The sequence below is a fragment of the Trachemys scripta genome, chromosome 11 (assembly GCF_013100865.1).
Source record: "Trachemys scripta elegans isolate TJP31775 chromosome 11, CAS_Tse_1.0, whole genome shotgun sequence".
NCBI classification, from domain to species: domain Eukaryota; kingdom Metazoa; phylum Chordata; order Testudines; family Emydidae; genus Trachemys; species Trachemys scripta.
Window position 1 is genome coordinate 50,859,459 of NC_048308.1, and position 21,017 is coordinate 50,880,475.

Sequence of the window (21,017 nt, forward strand, 5' to 3'; positions counted from 1 at the left end):
GCACTCTCAGTTGGGTCCCGCCAGAACCAGCATTGTTACACCCTGCCCTACCACAGCCAGGGTGCTTGGGAGGCGTTGTCCTTCTCTCTGTGAGTCCAAAGTAGGACTGCAGAACACCTGGACTAGCTTTGATCTAGGTCGCACAAAGAATAATAGCAGCGAAGCCATGACAGCCTGGGTTAGTCTCTCGAGTATCTACCCAGAGTCCTGGGCAGGTTTGTCTAGCCCATGCTGCTTTGCATGTTGCATTGGCTTGGGTATGTCCATGTGTGTTGCAGTCACACCTCTGTAGCATAGACATCCCCTTGGGCACAATGCGTCCCAGAGCCTCTTTTGCAGCTATGCACTGTCTCTTGCTCAGGAGGATGTGTACAAGATCTATGATTCAACTCAAAAATGTTTAACTAACAAATCACCACACACCATTTTTTAAAAACAAAATCTAAACTAAAGGCCTAAAATGTTTAACACTGTCCCTGTAAGTAGTTAGAGTCTGGGGTTTTGTTGTGTTTTCTTTTAAAGCCACATCATCATTTTCCTACCAATGACATTTCTGCTTCATAACTACTACAAGAATGCTCTCTAGTACTGCAAATTATTGGGGTTGAATCCTCCAGGGGGAAGACTGACAACGCAGGGGGTTTCGTTCATGTTTTAGAAACAGGAGAAATATTATTTTAAACTTAAAATAAATGAGTGTGCTAGAAACAGCAGATGGAGATAGAGCACCTAGTACAACTCATAAATAATACAGAATCCTCTCAGAAGTAATATGGTTGCTGAATTTCCCTAGAAAACGGCAGGTCTTTATGAGGTTTCAGCTTGACTAAAATGCAAAATGTCACTTCAGAAAAACCTAAATAAAAGACAATACATAGCATTACAACAAAACTGCAAAGCACATCCACTTACACTACAGAAAGGAGAAAGACCTTGTGTTTCTAGATAGACAGAGTAATATTAAAAGAGGACTCTTACCTCCATCCCCAGATCCTGAGCCTGCATCTGAAGAGAAAACACAATGAAATTTATATTCAGATGTGACAATAAGACCTATGAATATGTAAGGCAACACTGCTCAGTTAAATGTATCAGGGTGTATCTTACGTTTAATGTCATCCCTGGGTAAATTACAGAGATCTAATCTTTACATGGTTCGCTCAAGCCATCTTTCTGATGTCTGAATTTTCTTAAAAGTCTCCATAAAAGACAGAAAAAGCCCAAGCACAGGAGTGCTGTAATGTTCTCCTAAGTCTCTGTCTCATTTGCTGAGACTGATAAACCGTCTTCTTCAAGAGCTTTGTGATGAACAGTTTTGCAAAGTTACTTTACTGTGCAATTTCATTCCCCCCTTACACACGCCATATTTAAAAAAAAGAAAAAACTTTAATTCAGTGTTGGAACATATAAAAATGAATGTCACGTATAGTCATAACAATCAAAGAGCTTTATAGATGTAAGAATATCAGAAATGTTTAATGACAAAACACTGAGTCAGTATTCCTACCATAAACTGAATGCCTATGTAATAAATAAAGGAAAGATTTATAATGAATACCTAGTAAGCAAGCAAAACTTTTTTATAAAATTGCTAATCTTTCCTTCCTCTCTCCCCCACACACATTTTCAGAGTCACATTGAACATTGTCAGTTGAAATAATTAGTTTAATCCTTTAAAGGAAAGGTCAGAATTACAGACTCTCCTAATGGTTACTTGCTTGTTAAACCAAGTGCTTTGTCTTTAAATCCTTCAACTTAACCTGAAGAAATTTAGATGGACTGTTTATGTTTCCAGTTTTAGGAAGAGCGGCTACATGAAATTATCAAGCAAAGAACTTCATTGAGAAGCATTCTTAAGAAATCAATGCGTAAAAATGCACACAAATGGAGAGATGTCTGGCTAAAAGAAAATCTAAATTCTATCTCCATTTTCAGCAGTTTAATATAATAAAGGCATTGATGAAAGCAAAAGAGAAAGTTACATTATCAAGAGCTTCTTTTTACCGGAGAGCTCAACTCGCAAGCACTGCTCAGTGTCAAAGGCAGTTAGAAAGGCAAACGAAGAGATTGCAAAGGCAAGATTGTGATTCTGTTTGTATATCAAGAGTTGAATCCCAATTTATTTACGGTCAGATCTTGTTAATCTAAGTCAGTTTGTAAACTCCATCATTATTCAGATAAAAAAAAATCTTCAGATTAACAAGACTTTTTTTTTGCCACAGCAGTGGGTTACCAATTAAATCTTGCAGCTTGCTAAACAAACAGATGAGCCACGTTACTCAATTATGTTGGTTTTTTAGCTGGCTAAATCTTGAAATTGTGGGCTTTTTCATAGTATGATCATAAACATCAGGGGCAATGAGTGATTGGAATAGGGAATAAAATATGATGGTGCTCTACTACCTAGCATCAGGGGCGGCTCTATGTTTTTTGCCTCCCCAAGCACGGCAGTCAGGCGGCCTTCGGCGGCATGCGGGTGATCTCAGGGTGATCTGCCAGTCCTGCAACTTCGGCATACTCGCCGCCGAATTGCCACCCAAACTGCAGGACCGGCGGACCTCCCGCAGGCATGCTGCTGAAGGCCGCCTGACTGCCGCCCTCACGGCGACTGGCAGGCCGCCCGCTGTGGCTTGCCGCCCCAGGCACGCGCTTGCTGCACTGGTGCCTGGAGCCGCCCCTGCCTAGCATCCTTTGCAAACCCATATTTCCTAATCTGATTCTCCAACCTACTCCCCACTACACACCCTCTCCAGGCCAGCTGCTTGGTGAGAGGAAGGTCTCTTCAATCTCACACCACTACTGGCTTCTGGAAAGCAGAGGCTCCCCCACTCTCTCCCCTGCCTGGCAGCTGGGAAGAGATGAACACTAGCCTTTCTCCCCTTCATGTACTCCATGCACTTCCCAGCTGTTTGGAGGAAGAAGCTCCATGTTTTTCCTTTCTCCTTCTACACATTCATATCCAGACTCCACCTAGCCATCCTCAAGGGGTTTCTTTCTCACGATCCTCCCTTTCTCACCAGATGTTCTTAGTGACATTCCCTCCACTGTAGGGTGGGATTGCACTGGTCCCTCTTACACCACCCTTGGGGGGAATCCAGCAGATTCCAAACCAGTTGGTTTAGCACTCTCCTCTCAGCATGATGGAATAGGGGTACTCTTGTGATTCACATTCTGCTCTCTCCGCCTACATCCAGTGAGAGATCCAGTAACTCCCCAAAAGCCCCAAGAAAAGCAAAGAGCACTCTCCGATAAGGCCCGATCTAAAGCCCCACAAAGCGAATTGAAAGATTCCCGTTGACTTCAGTGGGTTTTAGATCAGGTCCATAATTGATAAAAGCCTTGTCTTTGTTAGGAGGGAAAAGAGACCAAATGTTCAAGACTTCAGGAATCCCAGTTTTTTTCCCTCCCTGAGCACCTCTAGCATCAGAGAGGATGTCTCCAAAGTGACTACTACAAATAATGGGAGAGATTAAGAAATAATGCAGCAAGGAAGTGGAATTATTCTATTAAACTTTTTGATGAAAAAAGCCCAGTATCTGTCCTAAAAGAAACTCTTCTGCCAAAACAGACTTTGCCTGCCTGAACGCCAGATAATACCAATTTGTAGACAAAGAACATTACAGAATGTACTTTTCCCCTTGAAAAATCTTAGGTAGCAATCTCAGACGAAGCATAGTTTACAGAAGAGAAAATAAAATTTCTTCAGGTGCAAGAAACACAGATTGCTGCGGTGCACAGAAAGCTTTTCTTACACACGTTTTATTGACTCTTCTAACCTAACCTGAAAAATTCTGCTTTAAATTTAAAGAGTTCCCTCAAGGAACAAAGACATGATCCTTCTCTTCTTTTCAAGTTAACTTGATTGCCCACCTCCAATGAGTACAGAACACAAAAGGAAAACATTGAGAACTCCAGCACAGAGCAAGTCAGTTTTCATGTCAGATTGTGCTCATTCACCTTTCTGTATGTTACATATAGGAGAGCTACACATATTTCACAGTGCCCAGATTCAAAGAAAGGTGCCTTGAGAAATAATAGTCAATGAATTCTTCCAAGAAATACAGAGAAGGCCATTGCACAATCTCACTAATTTAACTTAAAGTTTAAGGCCAAAACCTTAGCCACTATAAATCAGTATAGTTCCATGGCAGTCACTGAAGCTATGCTGATTTATACCATCTGGGGATCTAATCCTAAGTATACAAGAAAAAGCCTATGGGAAAGTTACCATATGCAGTAACACTCATAGGCTATCCCCTCCAGATTACAGAGTGCCACTGACACAAGCAAAGTGTTCTAGGTTAACTTAATCTCTATGTCCAGTTACATATATTCACTCTAGATATCTGTATACAATGCACACCACATGACAGAATGCAAGATAAATATTAAAACAAAAATGCTATTCTATGCCCTGCTCCTCAAAATCATGTCAAGAATCTTTTTTAAAAGGAATGGATGACAGTAGCTGCTTAAGGTCTATACGGTAAATTATTCATCTGGAGTTAATTCGCCAGGAATCCAAAGAGTCCTTATCAGGATATGCAAGCTATTTTATCTGGTTTCAAACCAAGTTCTCAATGTAGTCTACAAACGGAGTATTATACATACCAGTTGCACATGATCCTTCCGACATCACAAGTATTTCACTCTGCTGCTTGCAGGCAGCCTGTCTCAAGTAGCATTCGTTCTGATAGGTATCGCCATTGGAGCCACACACCGGCACATAGTCGCTGTTACACTAATGAATGCAGAAAAAGAAAGAATGTAATTAGTAACAACCACCAAATGGTACTGTGCCAAATCATCCCCCCATCCCCCAGTCAAAAAATAAAACACCATGAAAACAATAGGAGCTTAGAAACTGCCTGATCCTTCCATTCTTTTCAAATCTATCATTATTAGTAGGACTACAGGAAAAAAACTGAAGGGATATTAAACAGTCATGCTTCAGGGAAAAACCCGAAGTCTAACTGACAGGTGTGAATAAGAAACTTCCCACATGGGCTAGTTATTCCATAACTGTCCACTATGGGCTTTCATATATCTTTAAAGAAATTGGTGCTGGCTATTCAGAGACAGAATGCTAGACAAGATGTACGTCTGGTCTTATCTGGTATGGCAATGCATGCATTCCCACTTCCATTGGAGGATAATAGGCATGCACACTCTCTCTCTTAATTAGAACTGATTGGAAAACAGGATGGATTGTTTTGTTAAAATTTTCACCAAAGATGTGTCCCCTTTTTTCATTAAAAATGTTGAAATTTTTTCAACAAGCTCTTGTTACAGTATTTCCTAGAGTTCACAGCTCTCCATTTCATGGTGAGGGCATCAGGGCCAGAATTACAAGGCATGTAAAGTCAACAATACTGAAGAACAGAGATTAAATAATATACACTCTATCAGCTCAGCTGAAACTTCTGCTCAGTATTGTCAACTATCAGATTTATTTTCCTCCATCACAAAAAGAACAAGTTTTTTCCCCCGCTTGTTCATTTTAATAAAAATAATTCCATTTTATAATGGAAATTAGGCAACCTACAGGGTGTAGTTATCATAAGATAATCACACTCTGAGGTATTAGAGATACTTGGATGTGCCCTGTACCTGATAATTATGCCTGGGATGTGATTATCTCATGATTACTATACTCCTGATATGCCTCATTGTTTAATTATAACAAAAGTAATAATCAAGATTATTATTTACAAAAGATCACCTCTGTTTAAAAACCACATAAAAATTAAAAAGTCATACCATCAATTTAGCTGTCTTATGCTGAGTGTCTTATGTTGTGCTAATACACGTGATATCCAGTATGAAACTGATGTCAATATGAATTTGAAATCTGCCTAGATACGAATGGCTACAGAAATGATTAACACATGCGTGAGCTGAATTAATTTCTGGCCTCCACACAGGGATATAGCCAGGAAATTATTCAGACTTTGTCAGAGTGACATTTCGGTTGATCCAAGATGAGTGACATTTTCCCTATGTATTATATTTTCTTAAAATTCTCAGGCCTGCTGTGCCACCTTCTTTTTCATAAACATACCAGCAAAGGCTTTATTCTCCTAGCCCACAGCTCATCAATTCTAAGATTTTAAACTATTGATTAAAATGTGCCTGTTTGCCATTTTGAGGAATACATTCTAATTCTGACCTATGTCAAAGACAGAAGTGCCAGATTTCACCCAGAAGCTAAACAGTGATTTGGACAGAGCTGAAGGGTGGTTTGGAATAGTTTACACAAACAAGTGGATTTTTTTTAAGCATGTAGGACCAAGTCTTAGTTGCCTTACACATAAAGTCCCATGGACACCATTGTGACTATTTATGTGAACAAGACATTCAGGAGTTGGCCCAGAATATTGAAACATTCACCATTACAAGTAGAAACACAGAGTTTGATCCTGCTTCCTATGAAGACAGTTGCCAATTTTCCATTAGTTTCAATGAGAGCAGGATAAGATTCATAATTTTTATGCCAACTAGCTTCAAAACAATAAGGGCCACATCCTGCTTTCCTTACCTATGTGGGTGACCCCATTACCTCAGCTGTGGCTGTTCATGTGCATAAAGTGAGCAGGGTTTAGTGAGTGTAACAAATGAAAAGGTCAAAGGTAAAGTCCTGGACCACTGAAGTCAACGGCAACATTGCCATTGACTACAATGGGGACAGGATTTCACCCCAAATTCTGTACATTTAGAAGCACAGAAGGTATTTGAGACGCTATTGCATTCTGTGGAGGATGTTACTGTGTTCTGCTTTTACCATCTTTCTTTCTCAGTTTGAAAGTGTCAAGAGTCCTGAAAATGCCAAGAAGGAAGAGAATCAGGCTCACTGGTGGAACTGTGCTTTGTGTAACACACAACAAGCCACGTGTCACTGCATACATATAGGTGACACATCCTTTCCTTTTCAAAATGTGTTCCCTGCAAGATGTACGTAGGCATCTATTATCCATTCTTTACGCCATCATCTATGCAACATTGTGATACTGACAAAAAGAAAACAATGAAAGCTGCTGCTCAACAACAGTGAACGTGGGTATGCGAAGCTTTCAGAGGGTACTAACTATACAGTCCTGAGTTCCAGTGGCATTGAAGACCGTGAAAAAAAAAATCATATCAGAGCTAAAGTGGGGAAGAAAAATCAAAATGGTTATCAGAATATTGTGATTTTAATAATCTGATAGCTCATGATCTGTCACAGCTGGATTCTGCTACTTTATAACAATGGAAAACTGGCATTCACAGCTTTCCATTGGTATAACAAGTATTTCTTTCTGGTCCTAGAAGAGGTTAGTGGCATTTTGATTGTCACTGTTTCCTCAATCCAGCAGTACATTCTGGGCATTGGCTCAGGACTCAGTACACCAAGTCCTAGGCCTCAGGATGAGTTTCAGCGAGGGCCAGATCATGTCAAAACTCCCATTCGCTGCAACGGTAAAGTTCTTATTATGTAGAATTCTCCCTCTCACACGTGTATTTTTAACATATATTTGCTTAACCCAAGCAAGGAAGAACAATAAGTATGCCCTAATTTAGCCAAGCACCGGCCCTTGACTACCTTTCATAGCATTTGGAACCTTGTATGCCTATAATCGTAGGCATAGGAATATATTGGTTTAGCAGAGTTTATAAGGTTTATTTAGCACAGAAGCTGACATACTTGTGTAACTCCTGCTCATGTCAGCACTACAAAACTAATTACCGTATATACTCGTTCATAAGACAAATTTTCTTAGTAAAAAAGGGAAGCACCAGAGAAGGGGGTCGGCTTATGAACGGGTATAGAGAGGGAGAGGTTGGACACAGCCCCTCCCCCAACAGAGGGAGCAAGGAGAGGCAGCACAGCCAGCAGAGCCAGAAGGGAAGAGGCGGGGCCAAAGTCTCTCCCCTTCTGGCCATGCTGCTCTCTGCCCAGTCTCCGAAGCAGCTGCAGCTCTGGGGCTGCAGGCCGTGCCACTTGGCCCCACCCCACAGAGTAGGCTGCAGCTGTGCTGCCCGGCCCAGCCCGCTGGAACATGCTGCGGCCGAATCGCCTGGTTTGGCCCGCCGGAGCAGTCTGCAGCCGCGCTGCCCAGCCCAGCATGCCGGAGCAGCTCCAGCCAGGCCAGAGACATCCTCTCCTGGCCCTCCCCAGATAAGGTGGGAAGTAATGGGATTGGGAGAGTGTGAGGGTCGTGGGCTAGGGCTGGGGTCATATGGGGGGTGGTCACAGGGGTTACTCCCCTGACCCCCAGCTTCTCCCCCCGAAAAAAATTTCCCCACCAATTGCTGTCCTGGCCTGTCAAGGTAAGCAGCTGGCGCGCCAGGACACTTTGTTTACTTAGATTTACCTCCGTGCCTGCGGACGCTCGAGGTAAACAAACCATCTCAGCCCGCCAGTGGCTTATCCTGATGGCCCAGGAGCCAAAGTTTGCTGACCCCTGAATTATAGGGTCGGCTTATGAACAGGTCATAAAAAAATTTCCATTTTTACTTATCCACCTCGGGGGGGTCGGCTTATAAATGAACTGGCTTATGATCGAGTATATACATTCCTACTCTCATAAGTATGATATGATAAATACTGTCACCACACTTCACATATTTTGAGCCTGCAAGGTAATATGAAAATGCATTTCAATAATACAACTCACAACTCTGTAACTAAGGCCCTGATCCTTGAAAATACTTAAGCACATCAGGAACTAACTCATGTGAGGAGCCCCACTGAAGCGAATGAGATTACTCACATAAGAAAAGCTACATGTGTGTGTAAATATTTTCAAGATCAGGTCCTAAATGTAGAGAAACAAACTCAGCATCAACTGAAATACCTAAGTACCTATTCAGACATTTTCATGTTGTCACAGAGGAAAAAGAATAGGGGCTAGGGCAGATTAGTGCAATCAGGGGCAGTCAGATAAAGGCCCCTCTAATATGCAGAGATTATGAGGTCATAAAAAGAAATGTTGGTTAATTCTAAATCCTTGAGGTTATTACCTATAGCTAATAATGAGCTCCAATGAGAGGGAATGATTAATGGCCTGATACATTAATACCCAATGAACACATAGGGTTGTGCTCTAAAACAAGAAGAAGTGAACTTCTGTTCTTATTAAAACAGATGCGGAGAGGATACTCTTTGGTGAAATTCAAGTCCCTCACCAGGTGAAATCAGTGGATGGTTTATATTTTTGCAGCATTAAAAAAGCAAAAATGAGTCAACTGGGTGGAAACCCCCAGTCATTTATCTTCTGCCTGGGAGCAGTAGCCCATTCAAATGACCCAAAGCAGTCTGGTTTTAATTTGCCTTTCAAGCAACAAATGTTTATTTTGTTAAATCAGTTTGGCTGGACACTATCTGACCACTGTTATAAAAAACAGACAAAGAGGTGGCCAGACAGAAGTTTTAAATAGCATAAAGGCAACCCTCATCTTTGCTTTCCAACAGCAGTTAAAGCCCCTAGCAAGTACCAGAGAAAACATAAAAAATAATTAAACTGATGTGCATTCCTCTGTTGATTTGCTCATTGTCACCATGGAGAAGTGTGGATGGAAAACAGGCCTGAATTCTGACTAAGCAAACCCCATAACTTGAGTCACATGGATTTGTGACTGTATTCCATATACCCCATGTGTTACTTTGTGTGTTACTCAGTCAACCCATACTGTATTAGAATTCATTTTCTGCTACAATGGTGTACCTTTCCTGTGTCCCAAACTGCCCACTGATGCTACACGATGAGCCAAGTTCCTCCCTGCTTTAACTGTATTAAAGTAAGGGATTTTCAGCAGTACAAGGATTACTTTGACTCTAGCAAATCAACAGCATCAGCCACACAAGTATTTGCATTGTCTGTATAGCATCAGCCATAAGTAGCTTGCATTACGAGCTCATGTTCAAAGATGTGGCTCCATGAATGGCCAAAGCCAAAAGAAAGAGCTCTGATTTCATATGGAGCCTGACCCAAAGCCCACTGAAGCAAATGGATAGGTTCTCATTGACTTCAGAGGACTTTCAATGAGGCCCACGATTACCTGGTCACTTTACTTTAATCTCATTTAAGATTATAAACATTACCCAGATGATGAAACCTGGCAAGCCCGTATCTTGTTTCTCTGGTATATTTCAACTGTCCCCCTTCATATGTTTTTCCAACATCAGCATAGATATCACTGATCTCCCAAATCCAAGAGAATGCATTCTACTGAGGTTTACTATAGCTTCTTTATTCGAAGTCACCAAAGATTGGCATGCTTCCTTGGGAAAACATAGCCTCCATTGTGTCCCGTGTCCTTAGCAAAGTCTTGGTTTGCTCCTCCCGGGCAGTTGGTCTATTGCTTTAAACCAACTGCCCGTGCCAAACTGTGACCAAACACAAGAACATAGTGTTCTCTATGGTCACATATGATCGAAATGTCAATGGCACAGCACAGGTATCAGCACCAGGCAACAGTGCAAGTCACAAATGTTGATTGCATTATAGGGTTTCCTTGGGAAAGAAAATGTCTTAACAACTAAACATGTTACAAATGCTAATGTTGCACCACTCAACTCTCTACATTAACATTTATTTTTAAATATGAAATGTTTGACCATATGTAAACTGGAAACTTAATGAATTGATTAGGGGCTATATATATTATCTCTGTCAATGGAAAATACAACTATTTAATGTTAAATACAGTAATTTTAGTAAAATAATTGTTTTGCATTTGGTGAGATATTCTTTCATTTTTTAAATTAAGGCATTATTAATTTTGTCTCTTTCCTCCTCAGATATGATATTTTTGCCTCTGATAATACAAATGATATTTGTCAATCTTTAGAGTAAATAGTCTATCAATGCACAATAATAAATTAAATCAGTCATTACAGATGTGCACAATACTGAACACTGCACCATTCAGTCTATTCTACTGTAACTATTTAAATACTTTTTAAAAGTTTTACAATTGAATAAAGCTCTATTAAAATGCAAAAAGCCACTGGAGCATAGGTGTATATACAGCATATGATGGTACAGTCTCAAAACTCAATAACTTGCAAAAATTGTATCTGGATAATTACGCAAAGCACAGCTGTTTTGTGTGTTAGGCAAAACACACTAGAAGGAATACTTTATGATTAAACTGTGTGACTTTAAGGATGCCTGAGGTTTAGACTTAGCTGAATGGAGAGGGAAGAGAGAAAGGAGGTGTGTGTGTGGGGGGGGAGAAAATCAACAATAGCCCACTAAAACTACCCAACACCTAAAGGAAGTTGGTGATGGGGGGGGGGGGAGGGCGCTAAATCTGATAAGCAACCAGAAGCATTGCCACTATGCAGCCTTACTGAAAATACCGTATAAGCACATTACAGATCCATTTCTCTAACTAGAACAGAACACGGAGTGTATAAAGCATGATCAGTATCATTAGTAAATTTGGAAAGGATTTAAAATCCTTGTTAAAAGGGCACAGCAACAAAATCACACATGCACAACCTGAAGCTGCAGACCCCAAAGGGACATTTATAACCGCAGCATCTGCATTTTCCCAGAGAAACTTATGTCTTTTTGACATCAGTTGGCTCTCCTGCCAGCTCTTTATACTTGCTGCTAGGTTTTCCCTCTAACTTCACTGCATGTAGAGAAATAAATTGCCAAGTGATAGGTTGTAAAGGGAGATCCCAGATTTGTATTCTCATTAGTGAATTAAAGAATGAAACAGCAATCTTCTTACCTTGAACTGACAGACGCAAGTCACACTGTCTCCAATTCTTAAACACTCCCCATCAAATTTACAGGTATTGGTATCACAAAGAAAGAGATCATTTTCTCTGTCATCATAACCTCAAATGTAAACAGAAAAATACTGTCAGCTTCAGTCTGGAAGGATATACAATACAGGGTGATTGCTTTTCTAATTTACACAGCACCATAATCTTGTTGATGAAATAATACAGTCTGGATGTTCTGTCCTTCCCTGTTTTCAGTTATCCACATTTTATGTTCTTATTCCCCACACCTCCACCCTCTTTATTCTACAGTATTAGACTCCAGTGCCTCAAAAATGATCCAGTAACTGGTGTATTATATTTTCTTTGGTTGGTTCAATGTTTTCCCATGCAATAGCAGATCTTTGGGTCTAAAGTCCAAACTGGAGTTTCTCCAGACAATGCCATAACAAAGCCCCAATAATAAAGATAAACAGGCTGTGTGTTTTCTGTGATGGTCTGTCTGATTCCAATGAAGATTGATCACCTCTAAGTTAACAGGAGGGGTGCCAGGTTCTTCAGAAGCTGCTGAGTGAACCTAGTTCTTTCCCTTCAGTTCTGCAGACAAACAGATCTGGCTGAAGATTTAGCTCATGAATGCCAGCATGAATTTCAGATTTCATTAGTTGCCATCCCACTCCGACAGTGTGTAAGAGAGGAATTAAACAAAACAAACTATATTACACTCCAAATCCATTAAGATTTAATCCCACTGATTTTTTAAATGTTCTAGTTCTTCTAACCATATCACTGAATATTAAAAATGAAAACTGAAAATTGCTTCTTGCCAACTTATGATATATGATATTACCTTGAAGGCTGCTATTTTCTCAGAATCCTATTAAAAGGTCTAATTGCAGAAACACCTTGAATATCGGAGGCATAGCCTGCTGACCCAAATATTATACTCACTGTAAAGTCAGTGACTTTAAGGATGATAAATAATTGGGATCACCCTATTTTGAGTGTTTTTTTTTAATCAGTGGATAGATAAGTATTTGACTTTAACCTATATAGCGCACTTATCTCCCAACCTCCAATACATACACACACAACACTGACATATTTAAACATACATCACTTTGTCACTGAAAGAGACAGAGTGATTCTGCTTCACCAGAAGCCTGCTAATAGGTCTGGAGATCTCTCTCCCTGTCTATATATAAAAGAGTGCTTCAAAAAGGACTGAGCGATCAGCTAGAAACAGAAAACCCGCACCCACAGGCGTTGACAAACAGTGGTTATATTGAAAATACTGCACAAATGGTAAACACACTCCACGCAATGCACTGTTATTATTGTATTAAGGGCTATGCTGATCAGACACAAAGCCAGCTCGCAGCTGATCTAAAAGGGCAAGAACTCCGGTCCCCAGTCTCTTCCTTATTCAATTAGTATATTTCACCCGCACTGTGCATGGCAGGCACCTTCCAGCGGGGCTGAAATTGACCAGATAAAGAGGAAAAGCCTGTTTAATAGCAGTCCGCAGGAGAACTCGAGGAAAGAGGCGTTACTTCTTGATCACTTGCGGCTAGCTACCCTGCCCTTTGGTCCTGTGAGTACCCAGTGTGACAGCTGTAAACGCTTCCTCTGCTAACTTCTCTCCAGAAACTATAGGGTTTACAAAGTGAATGCAATATAAAGAAAGGCAAACAAAATCCCATGCCTACAACAAAATCGAAATGCCTGGAAGCAGCGACAAAAAGGGATCTTCGCCAACAGGATTAACCTTCCATATTATTGTCAGGAGTTGCTTTTTCTTGGAAAGGCGACCTAGCACAGACTCTTGCACTTTCTGCAATAAATCAACATTTCTCAGACAGCCACAACGCGATTTATTGCATTCTCTCTCCTAAAATTGTTTCTCTCTCACACACACATACACTCTTCTCACTTCTAATACGTTAAAAAAAACCACCCCATGGCATTAATCAGTTTTGCGGGATCACAAAATGATAGTGTGTGTCCAGCCTGCAACAAACTCTATGCACTACACCGCTGAAAGGCAGATGCCATTAGAGTGCAGGGTGGGGAATACTGAAACATGCCTGCACTTTCTGCCCCGCTGTCCAGTCACTCCTTTGTAAATGCACACTGGACAGGGGGGGCTCGCGAAGTGCTCTGTAATTTGCAGTCAGCGCCGCGATCTGCAGGTTTTGGGACGAGCCCGCCTTTGGAAAAGGATACAGAGAGGAAGGTGGCGGGGGATCTGGCTTGCAGCTTACCAGAGCAATTCCAGCCGGTAGGCGTTTGGCAGTCACTTAAGGAGGTAGGGAAAGCGGCAAGTTTCACTGGTCGGGCTATGATGAGTAACATCACCGGCAGCAGCAGCCAGCAACAGCAATCGCAAAGTGTCCAGCCGCCGCCGCTGCACTGCCGCTGCACTTCCCCAAGCACCATGACTTCTTAACTCAACTCGGCGGCAGCAGCAGCCAGGGGCTCCCCGAAGCGACACGGTCTCGGGGCGATGGGGGGCAGGAGGCTCCGGGGGGGCTGCCTAGCATCCCGGGGGCCCCGGCCAGCAGCAGGTCAGGAAGAGGCAGCCAAGTCCCGGCATGACGATCCTGAGAGTTTCACAGCAGCGGCGAGATCCAGCGGCCGGGCTCAGCCCGAGGCGCGGCGGCGGCGGCGGCCGGGCAGGAGGGAAGAGGCGGCGGCGGCAGCTGCCATAGGGCTCCGGGCGGGGAGGGAGTCACGGCGCTCCGCAGCCCAGCGGCCGCCGCCTGCTCTCGCGCTCTGCCGCCCGCATCCCTCTGGCGCGGGGGAAGCAGCAGGTCCCTCAGCCCGCCGGGGTCACGTGGCCAAGGCAGCCCGGCCCCTGATTGGAGGAGCGGGATGCAGGTCCCCCGGCAGGGCGGGGCCGGCGGCGGCGGGCGGAGGGATGCTGCTGCTGCGGCGGCGGCTGCCCGGGACCGGGCTCGGAAGGCTCCGCGCTGCGCCGCGCCGCGGGGAACCGGACTCTGCTGACAGCCCCCGACCGCTGCTATGGATCGGGGGAGCTGAGCCGGGATGGGCTGGAGCAGCAGCTCTCCGGACTCCCCGCCGCACCGGGCGCGCCTTACACGCTTCCCAGAGCGCCTCCGGCGGGACCCGCAGCCGCTGAGACAGCCAGGGGGCTCCAGCCAGGGCGCACCCCGCTACAGCTGGCACGTGCGCGGCACGCTCCCTTCCCCCCGCCCATGCCCTCCACGCACAATCCCACACACGCGTGCACACGGCTGCAGTCCCACATGCATGCGGGCTTAGTCGCTTGTGCGCATTGCACGCGCACAGGTACACGCGTGACCCGCAGCAGCTGCGCACATACGATCAGCCCGGGCTCTGGTGAAGTTCCTAGCAACTCCCCCACAGCCCCTGAGCTGTTCGCCCGTGGATGGGTTGGAGTGGGGGTGGGGAATGGCAGGTCGGCTTTAAAGCGGACAAGCAGCCCGGGCGGTTAAAAGGGTGGAGAGGAAGCGATCCGAGGAAAAGGAGACATCCCCGGCCCGGCCCAGAAGGCAGCAGCACGCACCAGATCTCGGCGCGTGCAGCGACAGCAGCATCCCGCCGGAGCAGCTGAAGGAAAACGCACGATCACGGTGGTATGCAGGGCTCTGTTCGCCTCAGACGTTTGTGCTTGGCTGGGAGACTGTGAAACTGCGCGGGAGCCGGTCTGTCCAGCGGGGCTGGCAGGATCCACCTTGCGCCCGCTGCACCCTTCGCAGCCAGACACTCCCCCCTCCCTGACCGCTAATGGGGCCATCACTGACCGCCAGAGACGGGCCCTGGGGGGACCCTCCTTCCTCTCTCCTCCCATGTCGCCAGCATCCCACAAGGGAGTCACTGAACCCCGTGGCGCGCGGCCGGGGTCCGCGCAGCGCCCTATGTTTGTCTGCTAAGAGGTGCACGTAGAACAGTTTGGGGAGCGCCACGCTTACTCCTAGCCCCGCAAAGGGGACGTCGGGGTCCTTTGCCTTGCACTCGAGCGCTAGCTGAGCGTGGCAGACAGCAATAGTAGGCTTTCGATGCAACCTCCCCACCCCGCCCTGCTCTGGCCCGTCTCCTTCCAGCTGTGAGCGCACAGCAGCCAGGTCCCTCCAAGTTAGCGCAATTGGGCTCTGATGGGGACGAGACCCATCTTCCCCTCAACCTCCCAGGTAAAGAGCCCAGGCTCACAGCCGCCCCCGCCCCCAACAGTTAAAGTGCAGCTGTTCACAGGCTGGGCTGTGGCTTCTCGCTCCTTGTTCAGGGAGGCTCCATAAAAACACGGATCAATTTACCCAGACAGCATCAAAGACTCGTTTTTTTTTCCTAGACGCAGCAGCTGAATCAGTTAGGGAAAAGGCAGAGCCATTAGCTAGAACGGTCAGCCCGTAACGCAGAGGACCAGAAATCCAAGGGCTGCACGCGCTTTCTGCGGCAACCCTTTACACGCAAGTAAAATCACATCAATATGTTGTGAACGTGGAGAAAGATTTAGAAACTGGGCTGCAGACAAGCATGTTTTCTCTCTGCTGAAGAGCCGCTCGGGCAACTTAATCAGGCTTATGAAAATAAACCAGGCATTACGTTAAATAAAAGGAAAGCCATTACAAAGTGTTTATGCAACAATTATCACGAGGAAACAGGACCTCGCTGCACTTCAGCGCCCGGCTCACAAAATAAAAGATCATCACTGAGGCCTGCAACCTTTTAACGATTTAAAGTGTATTCGAAGGCTAAGTAAATGCTCACTAATCATAAATTCCTTCTTTAGAGTCCCCTTGCCGTACAGTGAAACTCCAGGGGAGTTAATGGTCTTAAAGAGTCAGCAACTACAAGTGCATCTATCATTCCCCTTCCGGCTCCCACATTCCTAAATTATTAAGCACTGCAAGAAATGTCACCTTACGTACAAATGCTGGGGATTTTATGTTGCTTCGTTTAAACACTGCCTGGCTGTAGCAATACCACCAAAGGCGGGGGTGAGGGGGGGCGGGAGGTGTCTGAAACTGGCAAGCACCACTGTGTGGCAGGAGAACATCAGGCGCTGAATATTGCGACGTTGAAGAAGTAAATAAATATTACGCACATCGGTTTCCTGCTTAACCAGCAGTCGGCACCTGGCCTGAAGTGGGGAGGGGAGGAACGGGTTCCCCACTCTTCCCAAGCAGGGTCAGAGCTGCATCTTTCAGCTTGAACCTGAATTTAACCAGGCACCAAAGTTCATGGCCAAGATTTTCAAAAGTGTGTGCCTATAGCAGCTAAATAAATGGCCTGATTTTCATAAGTACCCAGAGACCTACTACTGCCCAATACTTCTGAAAATCTAGCCAATTATTTTGGCACTTAAGTAAGGAGGTTTTTTTAAAAAACAGCTTGGCCTGCCTATTTGACGAAGCAATGTCTTAAAGAGCCTGTTTGTATTAAATACTACTATTAATCCAGGTGTTTTGTTTAGATGACACAGCACCATAGAATACTCTCATAGGGGAACACCTGCAGGAAGGGGCCAGAAAGGTCCAAGAGGCTGAATGCATGGAATTTCCTCCTCCTCTTCTCCTGAGGCGGAAGGAATTAGGGGCTGCAGAAAAGGCAGGGGCTGCAGCTTCTCAACCCTGTGAATCCACACGGAGGGGAAATTCTATTCTACACTGGTCCTCTGCTCCTCCTACTGCCCACCAACCTGCCATTACACTGTCATTGTCTACCCACCCTAAGTCCAAGTGCCTTGACTAGGATTAAAGATGTGTTGGTTAGGACATGTTAGCTGATACATTCTAAGATTTAAAAGTCTGGTTTAGACAAGGCAGTTGTGACTTCTAATGTGGTTGCATTGAAAGCTAGATAGGATCATAGGGCTTAACGTCAATGGAGCTACTTGACTTAGACCAAAATCTAGCCCTGGATCTCTTGTGGCTTTTCCTTTCTCTTAACTCCTTGTTCTCTCTCTCTCTCCTTTCTTTATTCTTCTCTTTTTTCATTTCATTTCACCTTCACCCTCTTCCTTTTGTTTTTCTAGTATTTATTGTTTATCCATCACTGAAGTTGTAGAATATGGAGGAGAGATAGTCTATGCATCGAGGAGCTTACCATCTAAACAGACAAAAAGACTAGCAGTCAGACACCTGAAGCACCCACTGACCAGCAGATGGAATCATGACAGATCATTAAGCAGGGGCGATGGAATCCTGACAGAGTTTGCAGTAGAGGTTGTGCTCTTTCTTCTCTCCCTCTCTCTGCCCCTTTCCCTCCTCTTTCTCAAAGTCTTTCTGGTCCCAAATCTTCTTGGTTTGTTCCTTCTCTAGCTCTCTCCAATCTCTTTCCATCTTCCCTGGTTCCTCCCCACACTCTCATTGCTTCTTCCTCCATCTTAGGAATTCTCTCTCTTCCCATATCCACAGCCTCTCTTTCCCTCTCTCTCGCCTCTACTCAGACTACGTTCCAGCAATCGTTTCCCAGGCTACCCCCATAACTTATTTTCCTTCCCCACAACTATGGACTCCAAAATCAGCACAGGCCTTTTCCAGGTGCCTATGATCTAGTGTGGATTTCCAGAAAGTGGAAATTTTAGTCCAGGACCCTCACAAAGCAGGGCCTTTCTTAAATTCCCTTGGCTACCTCACAGTACATATCACAGTGTGTGAAAGCAAAGGCAGCTCTGGCATTTACAGAAAGTTAAAGAACACCAGTAATAGAGACCAGTAAAAAAAATGCTAGGATGGCATATTATATTAGGATATGCAGTGCTCAGAATAAGAATTTCTGAGACACCTATCCACTGGAATGGTCTTATACATAGGTCTGAAAGATAGGCACCTGTTTCATTCTCCTCCATTCAGAAAGAGGCATTTTCTGGTTCCAGATGAAGTCACAAAGGAGTGTTCCAACGTTTGTGGCTGCCTGCTGACCTTACCTTGGACTCTGGGACTTTCACCAGAGGTCACATATAGCAGCAGCACACAGACATCTGGAATTTGAAATTCATATTTGCCTACATGACTGGCCAGTGAAGGCGCAGTCTCAGATATTGTACCATTACTATCCAAGACTGGTTATCTTCTTGTAAAAGAAACTTTACTCATACAAATATTTTATGATAAAAATACAGCTGCCACAGTATTCAAAATGTCCTGTTTCTTTTTTTCCTTTTTAGACACTTCTTATGAATGACAGACACTGAGATACAATAATTTTCTCATATAGTACCTAGTTGAGAAACGCACATTCTTCTGCACTATTAATCCCTTTTTGCACACAGTCTATTGTTAGCACATTATTCTCAGCTACACTTCAGCACATAGGCCACTTCATATCTGCATTCATCTATATTCCCATGCAATCACAACTACATGAAAACTACTATCTGCAACTGGAGTGTCAGATTCTCTCCCATCACTATCCCACTATGGCTGCTTTGTGTCTCTCTGATGTGGCAAATGAGTCTGAAGCCAGTAGATCCAGCTCTCTGAGGATGCTCAAGGTAACTTAGAGCCCCAAGCACAAGGAGCATTTCTGGGAGAACAGGAATGTGACTGGAATATTCCTGTTCTCCTACACAGGCCTCAGAAGCTGGAATGGCTCCTTGAGGGCCGGGTCCAGGATAATGTTCTGAAATGGTTTGAATCCTTTCCAGAAGAGAGCACCGCCTGAGTAGTGATGGGAAACTGCACTTCCATTCAGATGCTTCACTTGTGAACATAACAACGGCCATGCTGGATCAGACCAATGGTCTATCTAGCCCAGCATCCCGTCTTCTGACAGTGCTTCAGAAAGAATGAACAGAACAGGGCAATTATTGAGTGATCCATCCCCTGTCATCCAGTCCCAGCTTTTGGGAACACCTGGAGAATGGGGTTGCATCCCTGACCATCTTGGCTAAGACCAAGAATGGACATATCCTTCCTGAACTTACCTAATTCTTCTTTGAACCCAGTTATACTTTTGGCCTTCACAACATCCCCTGGCAATAAAGTCCCATAGGTTGACTATGCAATGCATGAAGTAGTACTTCCTTATGTTTATTTTAAATTGCTGCCTATTATTTTCATTGGGAGACCCTTGGTTCTTGTGTTATGTAAACAGCGCTTTCCTATTGCTTTCTCCTCATCATTCATGATATTATACACCTCTATCATATCCCCTCTTAGTCCCAGTCTGAGCTGAACAGTCCCAGTCTTATTAATCTCTCCTCATATGGAACCTGTTCCAAACCGCTAATCATTGTTATTGCCTTCTCTGTACCTTTTCTAATTTGAATGTATTTTTTTTTTAAATTGACCAAAACTGCATGCAGTATTGAAGGTGTGGGTGTACCATGGATTTATATAGTAGCATTATGTTTTCAGTCATTATCTATCCCTTTCCTTATGGTTCCTAAAATTCGGTTACCTTTTTTGACTGCTACGGCACATTGAACAGTCATTTTCAGACAACTATCTACAATGATTCCAAGATCCCTTTCTTGAGTGGTAACAGCTAATTTAGTCCCCATCGTTTTGTATGTACAGTTGGGATTACGTTTTCCAGTGTGCATTTCTTTGTACTTATCAACACTGAATTTCATCTGTCCTTTTGTTACAAAACTGGATGACTGGGTGAGATCCCTCTGTAACTCTTCACAGTCTGCTCTGGACTTACCTATCTTGAGTAATTTTGTGTCATCATTTAGGAATATGTTGAACAGAACTGGTCTCAGCACAGATCTTTGGAGTACCCTGCTATTTACCTTTTTCCATTGTAAAAGCTGATTATTTATTTCTATCCTTTGTTTCCTATCTTTTAACCAGTTATTGATCCATGAGAGGACCTTTCCTCTTAACCAGGACTGCTTAGCAGCGGCGGCTCCAGGCACTAGAGCTCCAGGGGGCACCCTGCTGGTCTCTGCGAGGGCGGCCGTCAGGCAGCCTTCGGCAGCATGCCTGTGGGTGGTCCGCCGGTCCCGTGGATTCGGCGGCAATTTGGCAGCAGGTATGCCGAAGCCGCGTGACTGGCGGACCTCCCGCAGGCATGCCACCCAAGGGAGCCTACCTGCCGTGATTGGGGCGGCAAAAAAGCTAGAGCCGCCTCTGCTGCTTAGTTGCTCACAGACCTTTGGTATGGAACCTTGTCAAATGCTTTCTGAAAGTCCAAGTTCACTATATCAACTGGATCAGCCTAGTCCACATGCTTGATGACATCCTCAGATAATTCTAAGAGATTAGTGAGGCATGATTACAAAAAATGCGTTGACTCTTCCCCAACATATCATGTTTATCTGACAGTCCGATAATTCTGTTCTTTACTATAGCTTCAACCAATT

General features: G+C 44.2%; 1 protein-coding gene across 1 annotated transcript in view; it reads right to left on the reverse strand.

Moving 5' to 3' along the window:
* The window catches only part of TMEFF2 (transmembrane protein with EGF like and two follistatin like domains 2), a 166,471-nt gene extending 151,985 nt beyond the window's left edge, over window positions 1–14,486 (reverse strand). Inside the window, exons 1-4 of the mRNA XM_034785203.1 lie at window positions 13,984–14,486; window positions 11,725–11,834; window positions 4,612–4,741; window positions 979–1,005 (exon numbers count right to left, since the gene is read on the reverse strand). Coding sequence (XP_034641094.1) covers window positions 979–1,005; window positions 4,612–4,741; window positions 11,725–11,834; window positions 13,984–14,158 — 442 coding nt within the window. The 5' untranslated portion in view covers window positions 14,159–14,486. The remainder of the gene's footprint in view (window positions 1–978; window positions 1,006–4,611; window positions 4,742–11,724; window positions 11,835–13,983) is intronic.
* Between the last annotated feature and the right edge of the window lie 6,531 nt (window positions 14,487–21,017).